Here is a 21,876-nt window from a genome sequence, read left to right as displayed (position 1 = left end):
ATATAGTCACTCGAAGCCAAGTGTGCCCAGGTGAGACCCATGGCTGACCCCACGGGCGAGAAAACTCGCATGGATCGATGCTGGGATACTTTGATAAGCAAAATAGTCAGGAGAATATCCATAACTGCAGTGAAGGAGTTCATACTCCGTAATAGCCTCGATTGGCCTCCGGACTGGCCTGGAAATTATTCGTCACACAATAGTAGCGGGTCCCGCTTCTTGTCTCTTGCCCTTTAAAACATCGCAATGGCGGGGGTTGCGGTTATGGTACATGCCCAACAAGCACGTGGTTTAACATCTTCCCGTGCGGAGATATTTCCGATGGCATCTGATTCTAGTCTTTTCCAAGGACGCTAATCAGAGGGGCATGTTCTACATTTTCATCCACCAAGATGCCATGTCCGCCTAGCCACTAAATGCGGGTTGATATACAACCGATGTGGAACCAAGATTTGGGGTCGAGGGGTCCCCATTTTCCGGACATAATTGCATGATTTCTGTGTAGATCCCTGGTAAAGCCGCTATCAAGCAGCGTGGAAGTTCATTCGGATGCCCTCCTTCGCCAATCTTGCAAGTGACGAAGCCTCAATCTCTCCATAGGGAGAGATGTCGCCTAAGCCGAGATCAAATGGTAACAAGCAAGTTTGGTCTTGTGACCATGTTTCCCATTGTCACAGGACATTTGTGGGGATTTTGAAGAAGAAAATTGTGGTAGGAAATGGATCGATGAGCGCAGGACGATGGTATTCTTAGGTACAGATTTTTCACCCGGCTAGTCTCAAAATCTTTAATCGAACATTAGCCTCGAAAGTAAGTGTGATATATGCACTCACTCGACGTATCCAAAGAGCTACGGCACATACATAGACCTACCTAGGTAATGCACATGGATGGCTGTGCTAGTAATATACATGCGGGGGTCGACTAGACTGCATCGGCCCTGGGCCGAATGATACGATGCAGATAAGTCTCCCAGGTTAGCTATCACGGTGAGATCGACAGGGATGTGGGGATAAGTGCATGCGTGTAGGGTTAATATTTACCAAGGTTTACAACCCGATCTATATAAAGTGTTGTTTGTTTTGTTTCCCGTTCTACGTTCTACTCGATCAAATTACGATGACTTGCTAATCCAAGGACATAGAGCATTTTAATTTACCTCTAGGAAATAATTCAAGCCAAAGGTGCGGAATAGTAGTATAGAAGATCGACGATTCCGAAATAGCGGAAGTACGGTTGATTTGTATGCCAAGTTGCGTAAAAAGAACAGGAGTGTAGCCCAGCAACAGTCCTTGGAGGCTTGGGCACTCGCAGATCATGCAGTAAGGGATCAATAATACTGCGCGTCTAACAAGGGCGAGGTATAACGTCCTTACAATGTTCCTTGTCCAGTAGCTTCCAAGGTTGGCCCAGATGCCCGGACCGATCTGGACCCACATGACCGAAAAAGTTCGGGGGATCAGGCAAGACTCCGGTGAGCTTGGTGTAGAAAACCCCGTAAAAGATATAAAATGCTTGACTATCGTGACATTTATGTTCTTGTCCCGATATCCGTGGCAGACATGATAGTCCCACGTATATATCTGATTCGTTAGTAGTTCGTTAGGGTACAGCTAGACCATATTGTTGCCGAGGACATACGAAAACACCAAATCAGGTGATCTAGCAACGGCCGAGGTCGGAGGGCGCGAAGGGGCGTCCAACCAATCAAAAGCCCCGAATTTCTTGACTCAGAGCGGTCGGACATTTTGGGTTAAGCGTTTTCTCGGAATCCCCAGAGACGAGTCACTGGCAATCTTCAGCGGTCAATTGGGACTCATTTTTCTTTACTTTCTAAACCACTCTCCCCTCAGTCTTCCTGGCTTGGCCGTCATTCACAATGATGCCATTAAGACCTTCAAAAAGCGCTCTGCGCGCTTTCCACCTCCAGAAGCAGCTTGCTGGACGTCGACCTTTTTCAACCTCGTTTGTGGCTTCGGCCGCTTCGCCCCACTGCTCCTCCGTCCAGAAGCGTACCCAGAGCACAGCTACGGCTTCAAATCCGTGAGTTATTTCCCCCTATGATCACAATGCAATCGTAGTCTAGTTCTAATTTGTTTAATCGTCAGGGAATCCAGACCCGTGCCCAGTCCGGCGTTCAACCAGGAACCCCATCGCAATGAGATTTCTCCCTTGCAACACCGCCAGCTCCCCGAGCTCGATGACTCGTATGTTAACCCTCATGGCAGCTTGTACACACCAAACTAATTAGCTGGTACAAAGGATGGTTGGAATGAGTGGTGGAGAGATCTTCCACGAGATGATGCTTCGCCAGGGTGTTAAGCACGTCTGTGAGTATATCATGCTTGATATCGCTCAATTTGCCAATTCTAATACTTGACATTTGCAGTCGGTTACCCCGGTGGTGCCATTCTCCCCGTTTTCGATGCTATCTACAACTCCAAGCACTTCGAATTCATCCTTCCCAAGCACGAACAGGGTGCTGGTCACATGGCGGAGGGTTACGCCCGTGCCTCTGGCAAGCCCGGTGTCGTCCTCGTTACTTCTGGCCCTGGTGCTACCAACGTTATCACTCCTATGCAAGATGCTATGTCTGATGGTACCCCGATGGTTGTTTTCTGTGGTCAGGTCCCCACCAGCGCTATTGGAACCGATTCCTTCCAGGAAGCCGATGTGATCGGTATCTCGCGTGCCTGCACCAAGTGGAATGTGATGGTCAAGTCCGTTGGCGAGCTGCCTCGCCGCATCCAGGAAGCTTTCGAGATCGCCACGAGTGGTCGTCCCGGTCCCGTCCTGGTTGACCTGCCCAAGGATGTCACTGCTGGCATTCTCCGCAACCCCATTCCCATGCACAGCACCATCCCTTCTCTCCCCAGCGCAGCTACCGTGGCAGCCCGCGAAATGAGCCGGAAGCAGCTCGAGAGCACCATTAACCGTGTTGCTAACCTCGTTAACGTTGCTAAGAAGCCCATCCTCTACGTCGGACAGGGTCTCCTTGCTCGTCCCGATGGCCCTGAGATCCTTAAGGAGTTTGCCGATAAGGCATGCATCCCGGTCACCACCACCCTGCAGGGTCTTGGTGGATTCGACGAGCTGGATCCTAAGGCTCTCCACATGCTGGGTATGCACGGATCCGCTTACGCCAACATGGCTATGCAGGAGGCCGATCTGATCATTGCTGTTGGTGCCCGTTTCGATGACCGTGTGACTCTCAGCATCCCCAAGTTCGCACCTCAAGCCAAGCTTGCCGCTACTGAAGGCCGCGGTGGTATCGTGCACTTCGAGATCATGCCCAAGAACATCAACAAGGTTGTCCAGGCCAACGAGGCCGTGGAGGGTGACTGTGCCGACAACCTCCGTCTTCTTTTGCCCCATGTCAAGGCTGTGTCTGAGCGTCCCGAGTGGTTCGAACAGATCAACGACTGGAAGCAGCGTTTCCCCCTGTCTCTCTACGACCGCCAGACCGAGGACGGTCCTATCAAGCCCCAGGCTGTTATCGAGAAGCTTAGCGAGCTCACCGCTGACCGGAAGGAAAAGACTATCATCACCACCGGTGTCGGACAGCACCAGATGTGGACTGCCCAGCACTTCCGCTGGCGTCACCCTCGTACCATGATCACCTCCGGTGGTCTCGGTACTATGGGTTTCGGTCTCCCCGCCGCTCTTGGAGCCAAGGTGGCCCGTCCCGACTGCCTCGTCATCGATATCGATGGTGATGCTTCTTTCAACATGACTCTCACTGAGCTTTCCACCGCTGCTCAGTTTAACATTGGTGTCAAGGTGCTCCTGATCAACAATGAGGAGCAGGGTATGGTCACTCAATGGTAAGCTGTCGTCTCTGATCTTCCGGGTATATTTGACTTACTTTTTCTGTTCCAGGCAAAACCTTTTCTACGAGGATCGGTACTCGCACACTCACCAGCAGAACCCCGACTTCGTTCCCCTTGCTAAGGCTATGCGCGTCGGCGCCGATACGTGCTTCAAGCCCTCTGAACTTGAGGAGAAGCTGAAGTGGCTGATTGAGCACGATGGCCCTGCCCTCCTGGAGGTCATCACTGATCGCAAGGTCCCTGTCCTTCCCATGGTGCCTTCTGGCCGTGGTCTGCACGAGTTCTTGGTCTACGATGAAGGTATGCAAACCCCTGGCTAGTGGATTGACTGGAAACACAATTAACTCATTCATTACAGCCAAGGATCTGGAGCGCAAGGAGCTGATGCGCGAGCGTAATGTGGACTTCAGTGTCCGGAAAGAATAGGTGACTAGCCAATGTCACCTCGACAATCATATTTCTGTACTTTGATATCCATGGCGTTTCTTGGCTGGTTCACCAAAAGCGATTGAGGCAATATCTGTCTAAAGATAAACAACAAATCCGTTAACCAGATTGCCCTTGGAGGTCTATTGGCAGAGAAGTTTGGTGCTCGCGGGTTCTATATGCCTGCTGAGCTTTGGCCTTCGCCATATCCCTGAAACAAGAATGGGGAATTGCATGAAACACGTGCTTCACCATGGCCTTTGATTGATGTTGGCCTTTTCTCTTGCCAGGTTGCTCCTCTTGTATATAATCATTGACGTCTCCGGTTCCACGATGGGGATTGGGGAATTGATATGTTCGCGTTCCGTTAAATAGGAGCAGTTAGTCATTGAAAGCATTTATCTCTGGTTTATTACATGTTCATAAGCACTTCCTCGTATCTTCATCACGCTAGATGGCTTTTGCTTTTGTTGGCTAACAATGTACCCAACTCCGGCCCTGGAGTCTTCTCTCCTAATCTAAATGTGAGATCACCTACCTAAAGAGGTAAGTAGCCAGGGCCCAGGGTTAGCCACATACAGATAGAAAGTAAAGTGAGCTGCTTAATTTCTCGCTATCGCTTCTTTGCCCGGTGCAATCGAGCATATCATATAGGTAGTCAAAAACGAAGATACCAGTCCAATACACGTATATCTAGAAGCTTACGCAAATGCCGGGGCAACCTTGGAAAATTATGTAAATGGGTGATTAGCACCTGGGCACCTGACAAGTTTGAAAATTATATCTCTTTGCTTTCCTTCTCCTTCACCCTCTTGCTTTCTATCATATTCTTTCATACGTTCTAGGGCTTCCATATCCCACAGCAAACAACAATTGGAAAGCAGGACGTTGCATTCCTTTCAACCTCCTTGACCTCCATAAATCACATCTTCTTGTGATATCAACCAGCTAGAGATCTTCCTCTCCAGCATCTTGTTTCTACCAAGCACTTGACCAGGAAATGATACCAGATCATGGACTCCCAAAGGTATGATTTAGATCTCTCTTACTTCCGCAACATATGACAATCGATTTGAGAGATACCTGAACACATTTGGAAAGCCTTCTGAGTAATATGCGGAAGATGCTAACCAACTTAACCTATAAAAGGATGTGCCGTGACTTCGCCAGAGGCAATTGCCAATGGAAAAACTGCAAATTTGCTCATGTGAGCAATGGCCAAAGCCGCAGTCCAAAAATTTCAACCAGCCAGATTCAACGTCCTGGGCCCTTGCCCCGACGAGATCGTGGCTTGCCAAATACAGAAAAAGCGTTTCGAGCATGGCAAGGCAGCATTCCTCTACGCACAGCGGTCATTCGTCCGTCCTCTGGGAAGAAAACGACTATCTTCCGGAAAGCGAGGGAACTGATTGAATCTGATGCCAGCATCCGACAAGAAGTCATCCGGACACTGGCGAGTGAAGATGGCTTGCGCCTAATCTTGGACCTTGTTCAGGAAAATTTCGAAGGCATGGATGCCACAACGAGAGATCTGATTTTCAAGACTCAGGTGCTACCATTTCTAGAGACAGTCACAAATCCCGAGGTTGTATCCTCTCTGGTACTGGAGCAGGCAGTGGGCACAATCTACAATGTCTTGTTTGGGATCGACGGATCTAGAGCAGCGCGATGGCTCAATTTCATCTGTGGTGTTCTCGAAACGGACACCACCAACGCAGGCAGCGCCATGTTACTGGAGGCATCTCTACACACTTTCTCCCGCATCGCAGACCTGAATTCTACGGCCCCTATCCAGGACTGTCTGCATGACGTGGCACACAGATTTGAAACTGTGATCGCCTCGATGAATGACAAGAATGGCATGAGCTGTCGACTTTATCAATCTCGGCTTCACCTTGGTCGTCTTCTTCAGCGTATGGAGACTGGAAAGTCGCTCTCAACGGGTACACCAGAGAAGGAAGTGAAGAAAGAAAGCAAAGCCGCTTTTGTCGCCAATCGGGAGACTCCCGGGGCAGACACAACAATGACTTTGACGACATCTGCCAGATTAAGATCATGCCTAGCTTCGAAGAAATCTGCAGCCCTCGAGGGGAGTACTTGCCCGTCAATAACCCAGTTCAATGGCATATTGATGGTATCGACGGATTGCTAGATCGAAACTTTCGGTTGTTACGAGAAGACACCGTCGGTCAACTTCGAGATGCAATCCACCACGAACTGAGTCCGCGTGCCCAGCAGTCACAATTGCGCAAATTCGTATATCCTAAGTGCTTGGTGGCCAACCTTGAGTTCAATTGGCTTTCGGGTCTTTACTTCGAAGTCGACTTCCCTCAGCCTGCCGGAGTAACAAACTACTCACCCATGGCCCGAGAGATGTGGTGGCAGAACTCGAAGCGTCTACAGCCCGGTGCGCTTGTGTGTCTGATCGTTCAAAAGGACGTGGTGTTGTTTTGCACTGTGACACATCGTGACATGTCACCCAGGCGCAAAAAGGATAATGCCCTCCCACAGGATCAGGTCCCCTCACAGAACAAGGCAGAGCCAAAAACGTTGTGGAAGAGTTCCACGAGAGGCTCTGTTATGTTGATGCCGGTTGATTCTCGGTACACCAATACGCAAGTCGTTCTGGACCTTTTTGGTCCTAAAAAGACCGCTATGTCTCTGGTGGAGTTCCCAGGAGTCATTCTTCCAGCATTTGAACCGGCGCTTCAAGCACTCCAATCAATGAAGTTGGCCCAAAACCTACCTTTCTCAGAGCTGTTTGTTCCATGGGTCTTTGATGATTTCAACATATCCGACATGGCTCCTCCATTGTATGCTTCCCAGCCTGGCTTTGCATTCAATCTCCGCTGCCTCATGAAGAATGATACTAATTTCTACGTCCGCGTTGATCAACCATCTGACGTGAAATACGTACAGGATCATTCAACCTTGGATGGTGCGCAGGCTCACGCATTGATCAGTTGTTTGAAGCGAAAGCTCGGTTTAATCCAAGGGCCACCTGGTACCGGCAAGAGCTACACTGGTGTGGCTCTTGTCAAAGTCTTGTTGGCAAACAAAGAAGCTACCAGGGGAAGATTAGGGCCCATATTATGTGTCACATATACCAACCATGCTCTCGACCAGCTTCTTGAGGCCTTACTGGACAACAATGTGACATCGCAAATTGTTCGTATTGGATCCCAGTCCAAGTCGGAAAGGTTGGAAAAATTCAACCTTCAGACTGTTGCGAAAGATACGACAAGAACAAAGATGGAGAAGAAAGAAAGATGGAGCACAGCTGAGAGACTCTCGCTGTGTGAGGATGATTTTCGTGCCCTTGACCTGAAACGGGAAATCCCCATTGCTCGTCTCAAGTCCTATATCCAGCGGACAGACCCTGGCCATCACGATCAGCTATTTTCGCTGGTCCAAGAAGATGGGTTCTTGGGAGTGAAAACCGACAATCCCCAGATTACGATCAAGTCCTGGCTTGATTCAGCAGCTAAAGACAATGCTCGTGCACGGCCTGTGGACCGACTCAAGGACGTCAGTGTCTTCGAAATGTCTCGAAAAGAACGACAGCATCTTTACGACCATTGGTGTCGTGACTACCGGGCAGAAGTTGACGAACAAGTTAGGCGAATCGTTTCATCTCACAGTGCTGCCAAACAGGGGTACGATAGCGTCCAGGATGAGATGCACCTTCGCTGCCTGGCTCAAGCAGATGTCATTGGCGCCACTACAGCGGGGCTTGCCCGTAGACTGGATATGTTCCGAAGACTTCCATGCAAGTTTATGCTGTGCGAGGAGGCTGGAGAAGTTCTTGAATCACATCTGCTCACGGCGTTCCTACCATCTGTTGACCATGCAATCCTCATCGGCGATCAGCAACAACTCCGCCCTCAGGTCCAAAATTACGATCTCTCTAGCGAGAATCCTCAGGGTGGTACGCAGTACTCACTCGATATCTCCTTGTTTGAAAGACTGGTGAGCTCGAACAAAAGCCCCATGGACTGTGGAGCTCCTTTCAGCACATTGGAAACACAGCGGCGAATGCATCCATCTATCGCTCGGCTGATCCGCGAAACCCTGTATCCGAAGTTGAAGGATGCTCCATCTGTTTTGGAGTACCCAGATATTATGGGGATGCGGAAAAGATTATTCTGGTTGGATCACCGACAGCGAGAGGGAGCGTCCGACCCCGATGCCATATCAACCTCTCACTGGAACAGTCATGAGATCGACATGACCGTTTTGCTGGTCAACCATCTTATTCAACAAGGTGAATACAAGCACGGAGACATTGCAGTGTTGACTCCATATCTGGGCCAACTCCACCGACTACGGAAAAGGTTAGATGAACTCTTTGCCATTGTAGTAGGCGACCGTGATCAAGAAGACCTCAAGCAGGCGGGTTATGGGGATTATGAAGTGAAGCACAAACCCATGATTAAAGCAGCCTTGTCACAGACTCTTCGCGTCGCTACCGTGGATAACTTCCAAGGCGAAGAAGCAAAGGTTGTTGTGATATCTCTAGTCCGAAGCAACCCACAGAACAAATGCGGCTTTTTACGCACTTCCAATCGAATCAATGTTCTGTTGTCGCGAGCACAACACGGTATGTACATCATCGGCAATTCGGAGACCTCGATCCATGTTCCCATGTGGGCTCAAGTCGTAAATATTTTGAAGCAAGATCAAAATATCGGAAAGGCCCTGGAGCTGCAATGCCCTCGCCATCCAGATACACCAATTGCGGTTTCGACGCCAGAAGATTTTCCAAAGTTCTCTCCCGAAGGAGGCTGCAACTTGCGCTGCGTCAACCGGCTTAGCTGTGGACATGCCTGCGCTCAAAAATGCCATTCGGATATTCTTCACAACGCTGTCTTTTGCCTAGAGTGCTGCCCTCGACCGCTTAGTGGCTGCAATCATTCGTGCTCTAGGCGATGCGGGGACCCTTGCCCGGAAAGGTGCATGGTCAACGTATATCAAAAGCACAGAAAACTTCCATGTGGCCATCCAATGCCAAACCTTCCTTGCTGGCAACATCAAGATGTCTCGACAGTTTGCTGCCTGGTACGTGTGGACAAGACGGTCCCAGGCTGCAACCATGTCGTCTCACTGCCATGCCACGTCGATGTGGAAACAAAATACTATCGCTGCCTAGCTCAATGTCGCAGCCCCTTGCCCTGTGGACACTTGTGCAAGAAGATGTGTTACCGCTGCGTCACTAGAGGACCTGAGAGCGTTGTAGCCGATCATGGAAATTGCGAACAACGGTGTGACCGGAACCAATCTACTTGCGCTCACACATGCAGCCTTCCCTGCCACGGTGAGAAGCCCTGTCCTCCTTGCAAAGCTTCTTGTGAAGTGCACTGCGGCCATTCCAAGTGCCCGCGAAAATGCTACGAGCCGTGTACTCCCTGCGCAGAAGAAAAATGCCTTTCAGCGTGCCCTCACAGCGTCTGCTCAATGCCATGTGCAGCCCCTTGTGATCATGTTCCATGTTCCAAGCGGTGCAAGAAGAAGCTGGCTTGTGGACACCAGTGCCCATCCGTATGTGGAGAGAAATGTCCTTCGTCCTCCTTCTGCCAAACCTGCGGAAACGAGGACATCCGAAATCATCAAGTCGACTTCATCATGGGTCAAACGTACAAAGAAATCAACCTGGACGAGAACCCATGCGTATTCCCCAAATGCGGACATTTCTTGACAATTGAAAACATGGATGCACAAATGGACATGGCTAGCTACTACGAGATCGATGCCAGTGGCAAGCCAGTCTCTATCTGGGTATCATTGAAACCGTTCTCTATTCAAGACATCAAAACATGCGCCACCTGTCGTGGCCCATTGAGAGATATTGCCCGATATGGCCGGCTGGTTCGTCGAGCTATCCTCGACGAGTCGACGAAAAAAATTGATCGTCTTACTCAACCAGGAATATGTCCCTCTTGCACAGGAACTTCCCCAGCTTGTCCATGAATTACATGCAACCAAGGGTCGAAGAAAGTATCCGTGGCCAGCGTTGATTGAGATTTCCGGTCCGCGAAGCCATCAAATTCAGAGCATGGGAGAAATAATCCAGAGCACAAACCCAGGTCGGTGGGATTCCATCCTTGACCTGCGAAAGCGCGTCGATCTCTATAGGCGTCGCGTGAGACCCGAGGAGCAACCGTTCGAAAGAGTTCGGAGAATGATCGATAACGCCCGACAACGCCAAGGACTCAGAATGAACACTGATTATGTCGAAAGTGTGCTTCAGACCAAAGGCTTCCTACAGGGCACCGCCCTCTTAATCCGTCTGGACATTGCTTTGCTCGTTGACCTTTTGAGTCTTGTTTCCCAAGGACGCCCAAGCGAGGTAACACCTCGATTCGAGCTTGATCAACAGAAAATCAAGGATGATTGCCAGACCCTCATCCAGCAAGCGATCACTCACCATCGACTTCTGCAGCAGGCAGAAGGTCATATTTTCCTAGCGCAGCTCTATGCCCTCGAACGGGCACATTGCTTGACACCAGAGAAGAGGAACTCTATCTTGAAGCAAGGCCAGGCTGCCATTCAGGAAGCTAAAGGTCTTTGCGATGCGCACCCGGGTCAGACACAAGGACTAGCAGATGAAGTTCACAGCGTCGAGAAAATGTTGCGTGGAGGCACATTCTACACAATTATCACCAACGAGGAACGCATGGCAGTCATTTCGGCAATGGCTCAAGAGTTTAGAGGAACTGGGCATTGGTACTACTGTCGCAACGGACATCCCTTTACCATTGGGGACTGTGGTCTAGCTAGGGAGACGAGCCGCTGCCCCGAGTGCGATTCCCCGGTGGGAGGCGAGGATTCTCAATTGGCGGAGGGAGTTACACTGGCGCAGGACTGGGATCAGGATAGGGAGAGACTGAATCTTTAGGGGAGAGAGAAGGGGGAGAGAAGGGAGAGAGAAGACTTTGCGCTCATTCTTTGTGACCAGGCAACCCAATTTGCTGCCGTACGGCAGGTAATAAAAAAATAGGTTGAATTCTTCTGCCTCGATGGCCTTTAAAATATCACAGAGATATAGAAGTAAAAACATTTGAAGCTGTATAAATGAAAGCCGTGGCAATATAAGGGGTGAGATGTTATGAGGAGTCGCTATCGACTGTCGTAGGAAGTCCACGGGTGACGTCTCGGGGAGTCTCAAGGTGTCACGCCCAAGCTTATCCTCCACTCAACCTCCTTCCGCTCTTCCCCCCCTCCACCATTATTCCCACCTTGGTTCTTGTCTTATGAATTGACCATTTCTCGCTAGCTCATTGTCTTTGCGTTGCATGTGCTCACCCCTGCTCTCCTCCTAGCTTCCGCCCCTCACCCGTTCAATGATGGCTAGCCCACCACCCGTCACCGAGGACCAGAACCGCCTCCTCGAGGAGGCATTGGGGGTGGTGAGGCAGCAGTCGAGTCTGATGCGCAAATGTCTAGAGACTCCTGGAAAGCTCATGGACGCGCTGAAATGCGGGTGAGCTCCCATTGAAACTGCCCAGGCAGCGACCTCGGAGCGTGCGCATTGAGTCCATATGCTAACAGCTTGAAATCTACCTCTGCAGATCGACTCTTGTCTCCGAACTACGAACCCCCAGTCTCGGCCCGAAGCAGTATTACGAATTGTACATGGCTGTCTTTGATGCGCTGCGACACCTTTCCGTCTACCTAAAGGAGAACCACCCCGTCAACCACCTTGCCGACCTATATGAGCTCGTTCAGTATGCCGGCAACATCGTCCCCCGATTGTACTTGATGATAACTGTGGGTACGGTTTACATGTCCGTCGAAGATGCGCCGGTCAAGGAGATCATGAAGGATATGATGGAGATGAGCCGAGGTGTTCAGCACCCAATCCGTGGCCTGTTCTTGCGATACTACCTCTCCGGTCAAGCACGGGATTATTTGCCCTCGGGAACCGGTGATGGCCCAGAGGGTAATATGCAGGATTCGATCAGCTTTGTTTTGACGAATTTCGTGGAAATGAACAAGCTCTGGGTTCGACTTCAGCACCAGGGCCCCTCACGAGAGCGGGATAGGCGCATACAAGAACGACGCGAATTGGAGCTGCTCGTCGGTAGCAACATTGTTCGACTCAGCCAGTTGGTTGATCTTGAAGGGTACAAATCTGGTATTTTGCAAGCTCTTCTGGAACAGGTTGTACAATGCCGAGATGTCCTTGCGCAAGAATATCTCTTGGAAGGTACGGCTCTCTGATCTCCTTTCTCTCGGAAGATACTCTTGCTTGGTCCATTTGCTAATCTGATCAACAGTTATCACAAAGGTCTTCCCAGATGAGTTCCACCTGCACACCTTGGACCTTCTATTATCTGCCATCGCCAGACTTAACCCGCACGTGGATCTGAAGAAAATCGTCATTGGTCTTATGGACCGTTTGTCTTCTTATGCGGCAAGGGAAGCGGATTCGGCAGTAGAACCAGAGGCACGGAAACAAAGTGAGGAAGAAGCTGTCACTAAGCTATTGCAGAAGCTCGAGCTTGCCAAAGAGACCAAAGCCGAACAAGCAAAGGACGCCGGTGCCGATGAAATTTCCAAGGAAAATGGTACCGAGAACGGCGAAGCAGAAACACCCAAAGAAAGGGCCGAGGCTGCTGAACCGCCAACGGAAGAAAAGCAGATTGAGAATGGGGACGACGCTAAGCCTGGTATTCCAGCAGAAATCAAGCTGTACGATATCTTCTACGATCAAGTGGTCAATTTGATCAGAACCCGCGCACTGCCGATTCAAGACACCATGGCGCTGTTGGTATCACTTGTCAATCTGGCATTGAATACTTATCCAGACCGGTTAGAGTATGTTGACCAAGTCCTGGACTTCGCGACGCAAAAGACTGCCGAATACACTGATCATGCCCATTTGCATTCGGCGCCAACCCAACAACACATCCTCCACCTTCTCAATGCTCCTCTCAAATCTTACATCTCGATCTTCACAGCCTTGGCATTGCCACATTACCTGCCACTGCTGACCTCACAGTCATACCCCACAAGGAGGGCTGTTGCTGGCGAGGTCATTCGCAGTCTCTTGAAGAACAAGATCTTGGTATCCACAACGGAAAATCTCGATCGTGTGCTCCAGACGGCAAGAGTATTGATCAAGGAAGGCATGCAGCAGTCTGCTGGCTATCCTGGGTCACAGTCACAACGGCGGGGAGGAGAAACTGACGAGACGGTAGAAGAGCAAGGGTGGCTTGCGAGACTCGTGCACTTGATTCAGGCATCGGACAATGACACTCAGCTCAAGGTAGGGTCATTTGCCATATGCTTTATACCTATAACTAACAGTCTGTGATAGCTTCTCCAAGCAACGCGCAAGGCATTCGCCGATGGTAACGAACGAATCCGCTATACCACTCCTGCAATCATAACGGCCTCGATCCGATTGGCCCGCAAACTGAAGTCGCGCGAGCATTACGACGACAATTGGCAATCACAGTCGTCAGCTCTATACCGGTTCATGCACCAGAGCGTCAACAATTTGTACCAGCGCGTAAATCCAGGTTGCGCGGATCTCGCACTCCGACTGTTTGTCATGTGTGGTGAGATTGCCGATCAGACAGGATTTGAGGAAGTCAGCTACGAGTTCTTCGCGCAGGCTTTCACCATCTATGAAGATGCCATCAGTGACTCGCGCGCCCAGTTCCAGGCCGTATGCATCATTTCAGGCGCCCTACATGGGAGTCGTGGATTCTCTAAGGAGAACTACGACACACTCATTACCAAAGCTGCGCTGCATGGAAGCAAACTCCTCAAGAAGCCCGATCAATGCCGCGCGGTGTACCTCGCAAGCCACCTCTGGTGGGTAGTCGAGAACCCTCAACGTGGAGAAGAAGATCCCAAAGATGTAAGTTTATCTCCAATTCCAATGTCTTACTATCTCTTAGCTGACGTCAACTTTGCAGCTCTACCGTGACGGCAAACGAGTACTCGAGTGCCTCCAGCGCGCCCTCCGTGTGGCCGACGCCTGCATGGACACTGCTGTCTCCGTCGAGCTATTTGTGGAAATCCTCAACCGCTACGTCTACTATTTCGACCAGCAGAACGAGACCGTAACTACCAAGTATCTGAACGGTCTCATCGAACTCATCCACTCCAACCTGCAGACGACCGAAGATGAGCAAAATGCTAATCTTGACGCCCCGAAGCGCCACTTTGAACGCACGCTGGAGTATATTCGCTCTCGCGAATACGAAGGCATTGTTACGGATCCACCAAAGTAATTGTCAAGATGAATGTCTAGGCCATCTTAGTCAGGACACACATCTTCCGGTTATCTTCAAGGAGCAGTGTACGTATGTGATGTGCCACGTGGGATTCCTGTGTTCATCCCCTGGCAGGGCTTGTTTTCTGCTCTACTCTATTTCCTTGGTCTCTTTTGTCTTTCTTTTGTTCCTGGAAGCCTGCTTTTTTTCCTCTTACTGCTCCTCGGTCTTCTTTCATCCCTAGTATATACAAGTGTATCATTGTCTCCGTATAACACCATACCCTTTCAACGTGATTTGTATCGGCCATGAACAACCTCTTTCTTTTCCCCATTTGTAGAACAACTAAGCACCTGGGCAGCCCCGAGGGGTCAGGTAATGGAAAATATGATCTCATCCATAAGGAGCCAGCCACTACCTAACATCTGGGGTATATATATAAACCCTATCTGCATAGCACGTAATACCAAAGACGCAGCTCTACGCTACTACCTATGTATCCTATATACTTACGTTCTACGCGAAAAAAGCCAGCAAGCGAAAGCCGAAGAAACCTTCGATCATGCAATTGGTCAAGACGATGAACGGAGTGGGAGACTAACCCTATCTCCACGGATATCGCTGCATAATGTAGAAAGGCCAGAGACTCATACCGTACATAAACAAACCCGGATGCCATACTTAAAAGTAAAGCATTCAAACAATTGGAAAAATACCAAGCAAATAAACAACCCATATCAATAGCAGTGACTCTTTCGGGTAGAAAGATGTAGACAGATGTGTGAGTATGACGTTAATCCATGACGCTTCAATAAAAAAAGGAAATGAAAAAGAAATAGATGAGGGCATTTCAAAGTCGTTCCAGCAAGAGTGCGGGAAAGGAGGCCGAGAAGAAGATTCATCCCAAGGCCCAGTTGGCATCAAGTCGTGATCAGGATAGAGAAGTCCCGCCAAATAAGCCAGTCGGAGGCGAAGCATACTGTCGCAGCACGGAGGGTCCACCGAATCCGCTGAAGGGGGCTGGGTGACTGTTACTAGGGACCGGGCTGCCGATATCGCCAGGCACAATGCTACCCCGATGACCGGAGGCCGCGCTGTTGGGATCGGGCTCGAACCGGACGGACTTGCCACTCGGGCCTTCCTTGATAGAGAATGATCCGCCGCCATTCTGCGGACTGCCTTCTGTATCGCAGATATCAAGCATTTCATCCAGAGAGATCGACGGCTCGCCTGAGTTGCGCAGCTGTTCCACCTGACCGAGAACAAGGTTCACATCATGGAAGCTCCCAGCACCCTTCTGCGGGCTGGTCATTGAGTTCAGGTGCTTGCATGCTTGGATGACCAACAGGCGGATTGTAACGGGCCGAGAAGTGTGGGGCCGATGATGACCACCCGCTGCGAAGGCATTATTGGGAGGCCAGCCAGTTCCGGCAGGGGCGGGTCTCCATGTGGAAGGGAAGGCAGAGCCTCCGAAGGGCGCCGCCCCCCATGTACTGTTGCCCATGGGGTTGCCCATGGGAGAAACAGCTGGCAAGTTATTCTGCGGGGATCCTAGAGGATCCGAGAACAAGGACGATCCTTGGAAGCTTGCTCGCGTTGGGCCCGGGAATGGCCCAGGTGCGGGGGCACCAGGCAATGATTGAGACAGATTTGATGGATATGTAGCATCAGTGTCATCAAGGAGCGCACTGCTGCCTAGATGAGCACTCAAGCCATCCACATCTTGCTGCACGGAAGCATTGCCATTGTTCTGTCGGTCCTGTGCGGAGCTGGATGGGCGTTTGATAGGACTGGGCCGTGTGATGGGGAATGGCTGGGTCCCAGACTCTAACGGGGAACGGTCAAATGAAAGAGAGGGCTGCCTGGAATGGGCTTTTGACAGACCGGCTTGCTGCAGAGGGAATGCCCCAGGCATTCCATGGTTGCCAGCGAAGGGAAGCCCGTGTCCAGAATCAGGTGGGAACGCTCGGTTCGGCGGCATGGGGCGTACACCGTTCATCCCAGGCGGCGCGGGAATTCCACCAGACCCATTGAATGATCGCAAAGGGTTCATCATCCCAGCATTCGACGAATACATCGATTCTGGAGGGTGAGTCGATCGCGGAGCCATTCCTGGTATGCCCGGGGGGCTGAACGGTAGACCACCGAGGCCAGCAAATGCTGAAGGATTTGTGCGCCCTAGAGGGGACAGAGGAGCGGAAGGCTGAGGGTGGTGCAAAGGAGGCTGTTGATAACCTTGTCTGGTACCAAAAGTCGCTCCTGACTGCGAATGACCCATGGAACGTGGGGAAATGGAGGGGTGGTGAGAGGAATCGGCGCTGTTAGGTTGCGAGTGAGGGGATGATGTAGAAGAGCCATGGTGGGATTGCTGGCGAGGACGCCCCGGGGTCGAAACCTTGGGAACAATAGGTGTCGCCGTGGGATAATGCGGAGATTGCAGGAAACCAGGAGGGGCCTGAGACTGGAGATTGTATGGGATGACTCCTGGCAGAGTGTGTGGTGGCGAGGTTCTGACTTGCTCACGTTTTCCACTACGATCTCGGATCTCCTGCTCTCGTGCCGCATCTCTGTCCTTTCTCGCCCGTTCTTCGCGCATTTTGCGCTCACGCTCCTCTTTGGCTTTCTTTTCAGAGGCCTCACGCTCTTCCTTTTCTTTGCGCTTGGCTTCCTCTCGCCTCTTCTTCTCCTCCTTTTGTTCTCGTTGCTTGCGCTCAGCTTCAGCTTGACGTTCCCGTTCTTCTTTGAGCCTTCGCTGCTTCTCGGCTTCTTTGCGAGCACGCTCTTCCTCTTGTGCCTTTCTTTCAGCTTCTCGTTTCTTCCGTTGCTCTTCGCGCTTTAGTCGCTGTTCTTCGAGCTTTTTCTCTTGCGCAGCCTTCGCAGCCGCTTCCTCAGCTGCCTTCTCAGCGTCCCGGCGGGCTTTCTCCTCTTCTTTCGCTTGTTTTTGCAATCGTTTCTTGTCTTTCTTCTTTTGTGCTTCCCGGGCCTTTTTCGCATTGCGTTGCTCGTTCAACGTCTCCTCTTGGAGGAGCTCGTCAATTAGCTGTTTCTGACGCTGTTCGGCAACTTTCTCTCGATATGCTGTCATAACTCGTTGCTCAAACATCCGGGCGGCGAAAATCTGGAACATCCGTCGTCCTTCCTGCATGCGCTGTTCTTCGGTCATGGCATCCTATTACTATTATTAGCAAATTTGCGCGAACAATATCACATCCTAGATCATAGACCCGTACCATTTCGTCCTCGTCGAACTCTTCTTCCTCTTGACTATCATAATCCTCATCATCCTCTTCATCATCGTAGTCCTCATCATCTAGAGGACCATGATTATGCCCATGGAAGGACTGATGAGCAGCTGCCATTCCGTACTGTGTATCCTCCTCTCTTTGCATTCTTCGTTCGGCCAGCTGCTCCATCATATCGATGAAGTGCTTGCCATCATTTTTGAGGAGATCGTCCGCAACTGTAAGAATGCCATCTAGTGAAAATGGTAAGTATCCAAAGTTAGACGCCAAACCCTTATAATATCGACCAGGTAATCTTGTTGCATACCTTTCACAGTTAGACTGTTCCCAAATGCAAAGAAATCAGCGCGGGCTGCTCGAGCTTCGTCATCCTCAAGATCTTCGTCGCTGTACAGCTCCTCGTCATCCTCTTCCTCGTCCTCGTCTTCTTCGTCATCCTCCTCTTCTTCTTCTTCTTCGTCGTAATCCTCTTCTAAATCTTCGTCGTCTTCGGGTAGCTCCTGGACCCGGCTCCGTGACGGGTGAAACTGGCCGTGCGTCCTAGTATGCTGCCCTGGGGCTCGAAGGGGTGGTTGATAGAGTCGTGGAGGAGGGATGATAGGAGCTCCTTCGTCGAATGCGCCTTGATTATTATTCGCATATTGTTCCAGCTCCTCGTAGTATGCGTCATAGAGGACCTCTAGCTCTTCTTCGATCGCGGTTCGTTTTCTTCCACAAACCGTACAACTGCAGGAGTGCTTTTGTTGTTCTTTCATTTTCTTCAGAACAGCATCTTTTTCCACCTTGACAAGCTGGCGTCGTTCTTCTTCGCCGAGCTCAAACCAGAAGGTCCTGATATTTTCCCGTTCTTCTAGAGTTGACTGGTTCCAGATGCTGCTGTTTTTCATAGGCTTTCCGGTGAATCGACTGATGTATGGCATGGATTGAGGAGGCGGAGGAGGGTGGGAGAAAGTGGCAGACGGGTTTGAAAGCGGAGTTGAGCTACGATCAGCATGGTTCTGGGAATTGGATCGCACTTTCTTATTTTTCTTCCTTTTCGATGTCTCGCCCAAGGCAGCGTGGTGACCGTCGGGTCCGTTCATCGTGGGTCCGCGGGAATGTTCTGGTGGCGCAAATACATAATGATCACTGCTTGCTGAATGGGGGTGATCGTCGAGGTGATATTCGTGGTCTTCATTGTAGGAGCGCTGTTCATCTGTTGCTCGTGAGTCCGCATCTCCGGGGGCGTAAGCATCAGGATGTTCGGCGGCTAAGCGAGCAGCTTGTTTCTGGCGACGTTTCTGCTTTTTGCGATTCACAGAAGGCGCAGATGTTGCGGCCGGTCCGGTCGATGTAGCGCCTTGAGGACCCCGCGCGTGGGTCTGGCCGTTGGTTGCTGGAAGCGGAGTTGCTGACATATGGGTCGCCATGGTGGTGAAATAAGCTGCAGGGACTGCCTCAGCAGCATACTAATACCGTCAGAGCAAGCCTTGAGTTAGAAGAGCAAGGCCAGAGAAGGTGGGTGGTAGAATGAGGAGGGAAAGCGGAGAACGGAAGAGCCAAAGAGCCCTACCAACAAAGCTCCGGTGATTCCACGATCTGGTGCGAACTTACCGGAATTATTCCCTTGGCGTATTCACGCACAAAGAGTCAATCGCGTTCTTTGTTGTTTGCTCAAAAGGCACTTCCGTAGTGGCAAACGTGAGGGGTGAGATAGGATAAGGACACGGGAGGAGGGGGGTTGAAAGACAATGATCCCGGCGGGTCACGACGTGTCTGCGCTTCGGATTAGCTCCTGCAGGCACTGACAAACCAGCGGAGGAAAACAAACAATGAGTCAAAGCTAGGATCAACAACCTTGAAAGGATATTAAGGTTGAGTGAACGCCGAGGCAAGAGGTACGACAGATCGAACGCCAACGAATGGATGGAGTGATGGGCTTTCCAGCCTTCTGGCTGGTTGTCGTGCCGCCGCAACGGGATAGCCGCCGCAAGCGAGCTGGTGCCTTAACCGTCAGGCCTCAATCACAAATTGTATGCTTAAGTAGCAGTATTTTGATTGCAAGAATATCTTTCAAGCGTAGTGATGTAGCAAAGTTCAAATGCTCAGCTAGTTCAGGTTTGCAGTCAAGCTATCATGCATTGGTTACAAGAATAAAACAGTCTACATCTCACTGCTTCCATGTTGATCATAACTATTTGAGTCACATGATGTTTGACATGCCCGCCTTTGAACTGCCAGCAATATCCCCTAATTAGGCGGTGAAGAGATAAAACGGGCACAAGTATGAGCGCTCTGATCCACCGAGCTGTCTCACATGGAGAGCGCTAATTAAAAATATCTCCCAAGGTGATAAACAAGAGAAGGGCACAAAAAAAAGGATCCCCATAGGATGATCAAACCGAGGAGAAACCCATCTCTTATTAATATTTATATACTAGTCCCCTTTATAGTCTCGGCGTGAGCCTTAATAAATCTCCGCTTGGAGTACTACTCCGTAATTGTACCTTCTTCCCCTTCATCTTATCTTCCTCTTCAGCTTGCGCCTCTTTTTCTAAAAAAAAAAACTTCCGCTCACTCAATTTCTACCCTTCTCCTCTCTCTTTAAAACCCCCTATTATTTTGAGGTTGTCCAGGGATTCTCGTGTCTACGTCAAAAATCCCCCCCCAATCATTAGCCTCAGCCGCAGCGCGACCTTTTCCCCCCTCCCCATCAACTCGTCACGTCACTGTTTGGGTGCATCTTCAGGCCACCAATTCATCTTCTCTCCGTAATCCTTTTGGGCACTATCGGCCCAGGGCTGGTCTTTCCTTACTATCCGTGTTCGCCAATTCTCGTAATCAGCTGAAATCTGACTCGGAACTCCGCGTCATCTCGCTGATCCACAACACCCTCCGCTCTCCCATTACCCTTGTGTATCACGAAAGGGTTCCGCAACCTTCATAATGTCGCAACAGCAGGATGATAATGTGATGCGAAGGTATGTGTAGCCCATTTTTTGAGATGGTGTCTTACATCCCGCTGTATGGCACAAAGGAGATTATGCAAGCCGATTGGAAGTGGCAGCCTAGCACCTTCCGATACCATTGCCAGTGGGATTCAAGGCAGATTGATGTCCGCCTGTGCTAACTTGAAGCTCTTGATAGGAAGCTTGTCATCATTGGTGATGGTGCATGTGGAAAAACCAGTTTGCTCAGCGTCTTTACCCTCGGGTACTTCCCAACTGTGAGTTCAGTCCTTAAGCCCCTGGAAGAAGCTTCTAGAAGCAGAGTCCGTGGCTAACATGTTCTTATATCGCAGCATTATGTTAGTACCCTCGATCTCGATACATCCCCTCCGAATCATATGTCTGACATCTCCCCCGTTAGGTACCGACGGTATTTGAAAACTATGTGACGGATTGCCGTGTCGATGGCCGCTCAGTCCAATTGGCTCTGTGGGATACAGCAGGACAAGAAGATTATGAGCGCTTGAGACCATTGGCTTATTCGAAAGCCCATGTCCTCCTGATTGGGTTCGCTATGGATACTCCTGATTCGTTGGAGAATGTGAAACACAAGGTTCGTCTCAGATAAATTGAAGCATCGGCAGTGAATCGGCAGTGGTACTGATCTGCGGAATAGTGGATCGACGAAGCAAACGAGCGATGCCCCGGTGTGCCGATCCTTTTGGTTGGATTGAAGAAAGATCTTCGTGAAGACCCATTAGCGATTGAGGAAATGCGCAAGAAGTCACTCAAGTTCGTGACGACGAAAGAGGGGCACGATACCGCAGCGTCGATTGGAGCCCGCAAATATCTTGAATGTTCGTCTCTGACGGGCGAGGGTGTTGACGATGTATTCGAGGCAGCCACCCGGGCTGCGTTGCTCACGTTCGACAAACGAAAATCGTCTTGCTGTGTGGTTATCTAACGATACAATTTGGGATGTGCAAAATGCCGACTCTTTCTCTGCCAGCGCTCGGTTTTTCTGTTGACTTGGAACTTGATTGATACAACTTGGTGTAAACCATGATATCGATTGACACTCCGTTGTATCATGCATCACTGGTGTTTGGGAGGTTCTTGTGCTAACCCGGTCGATTGATCTGGGTACGATGTCTGCTTTCCGGTTATTTTCAGCCGTGTCTTTTCCCTTGCAGGTATTTTTCTTACGTCTTTCCTTTTTTTGGTC

At 50.4% G+C, this 21,876-nt stretch overlaps 6 protein-coding genes across 6 annotated transcripts; 5 read left to right on the top strand and 1 right to left on the bottom strand.

Moving 5' to 3' along the window:
• Positions 1-1,879: 1,879 nt before the first annotated feature.
• N7519_011230 (acetolactate synthase catalytic subunit) lies at positions 1,880-4,256 on the top strand (the record flags this gene model as incomplete). Its single annotated transcript, XM_057298003.1, has 6 exons — positions 1,880-2,043; positions 2,109-2,207; positions 2,263-2,330; positions 2,390-3,824; positions 3,880-4,130; positions 4,189-4,256. The coding sequence occupies 6 exons, from the start codon at positions 1,880-1,882 to the stop codon at positions 4,254-4,256; spliced, it is 2,085 nt and encodes a 694-aa protein (XP_057145885.1).
• A 1,150-nt stretch (positions 4,257-5,406) lies between these two features.
• On the top strand, positions 5,407-9,405 carry N7519_011229 (uncharacterized protein; the record flags this gene model as incomplete). The annotated part of the gene is made up of 3 exons (XM_057298002.1): positions 5,407-6,349; positions 6,409-9,056; positions 9,136-9,405. 3 exons carry the CDS (start codon positions 5,407-5,409, stop codon positions 9,403-9,405), a joined length of 3,861 nt encoding a protein of 1,286 aa, XP_057145884.1.
• A 473-nt stretch (positions 9,406-9,878) lies between these two features.
• Positions 9,879-11,151, top strand: N7519_011228 (uncharacterized protein; the record flags this gene model as incomplete). Its single annotated transcript, XM_057298001.1, has 2 exons — positions 9,879-10,121; positions 10,180-11,151. The coding sequence occupies 2 exons, from the start codon at positions 9,879-9,881 to the stop codon at positions 11,149-11,151; spliced, it is 1,215 nt and encodes a 404-aa protein (XP_057145883.1).
• Positions 11,152-11,596: 445 nt separating this feature from the next.
• Positions 11,597-14,500, top strand: N7519_011227 (vacuolar protein sorting-associated protein 35; the record flags this gene model as incomplete). The annotated part of the gene is made up of 5 exons (XM_057298000.1): positions 11,597-11,736; positions 11,825-12,462; positions 12,533-13,524; positions 13,576-14,124; positions 14,183-14,500. The coding sequence occupies 5 exons, from the start codon at positions 11,597-11,599 to the stop codon at positions 14,498-14,500; spliced, it is 2,637 nt and encodes an 878-aa protein (XP_057145882.1).
• Positions 14,501-15,413: 913 nt separating this feature from the next.
• Positions 15,414-19,133, bottom strand: N7519_011226 (uncharacterized protein; the record flags this gene model as incomplete). The annotated part of the gene is made up of 3 exons (XM_057297999.1): positions 15,414-17,651; positions 17,713-17,957; positions 18,032-19,133. The coding sequence occupies 3 exons, from the start codon at positions 19,131-19,133 to the stop codon at positions 15,414-15,416; spliced, it is 3,585 nt and encodes a 1,194-aa protein (XP_057145881.1).
• A 1,516-nt stretch (positions 19,134-20,649) lies between these two features.
• rho2 (uncharacterized protein) lies at positions 20,650-21,615 on the top strand (the record flags this gene model as incomplete). Its single annotated transcript, XM_057297998.1, has 5 exons — positions 20,650-20,684; positions 20,851-20,929; positions 21,005-21,010; positions 21,073-21,264; positions 21,328-21,615. The coding sequence occupies 5 exons, from the start codon at positions 20,650-20,652 to the stop codon at positions 21,613-21,615; spliced, it is 600 nt and encodes a 199-aa protein (XP_057145880.1).
• Positions 21,616-21,876: the final 261 nt, after the last annotated feature.

This window comes from Penicillium mononematosum (assembly GCF_028829835.1).
Source record: "Penicillium mononematosum strain IBT 11891 chromosome Unknown utg000005l:1.0-9366267.0:1.0-9372171.0, whole genome shotgun sequence".
Classification (NCBI taxonomy): domain Eukaryota; kingdom Fungi; phylum Ascomycota; class Eurotiomycetes; order Eurotiales; family Aspergillaceae; genus Penicillium; species Penicillium mononematosum.
The sequence above is the reverse complement of the archived record's forward strand: the minus strand, read 5'-3'. Positions and strand labels throughout refer to the sequence as shown.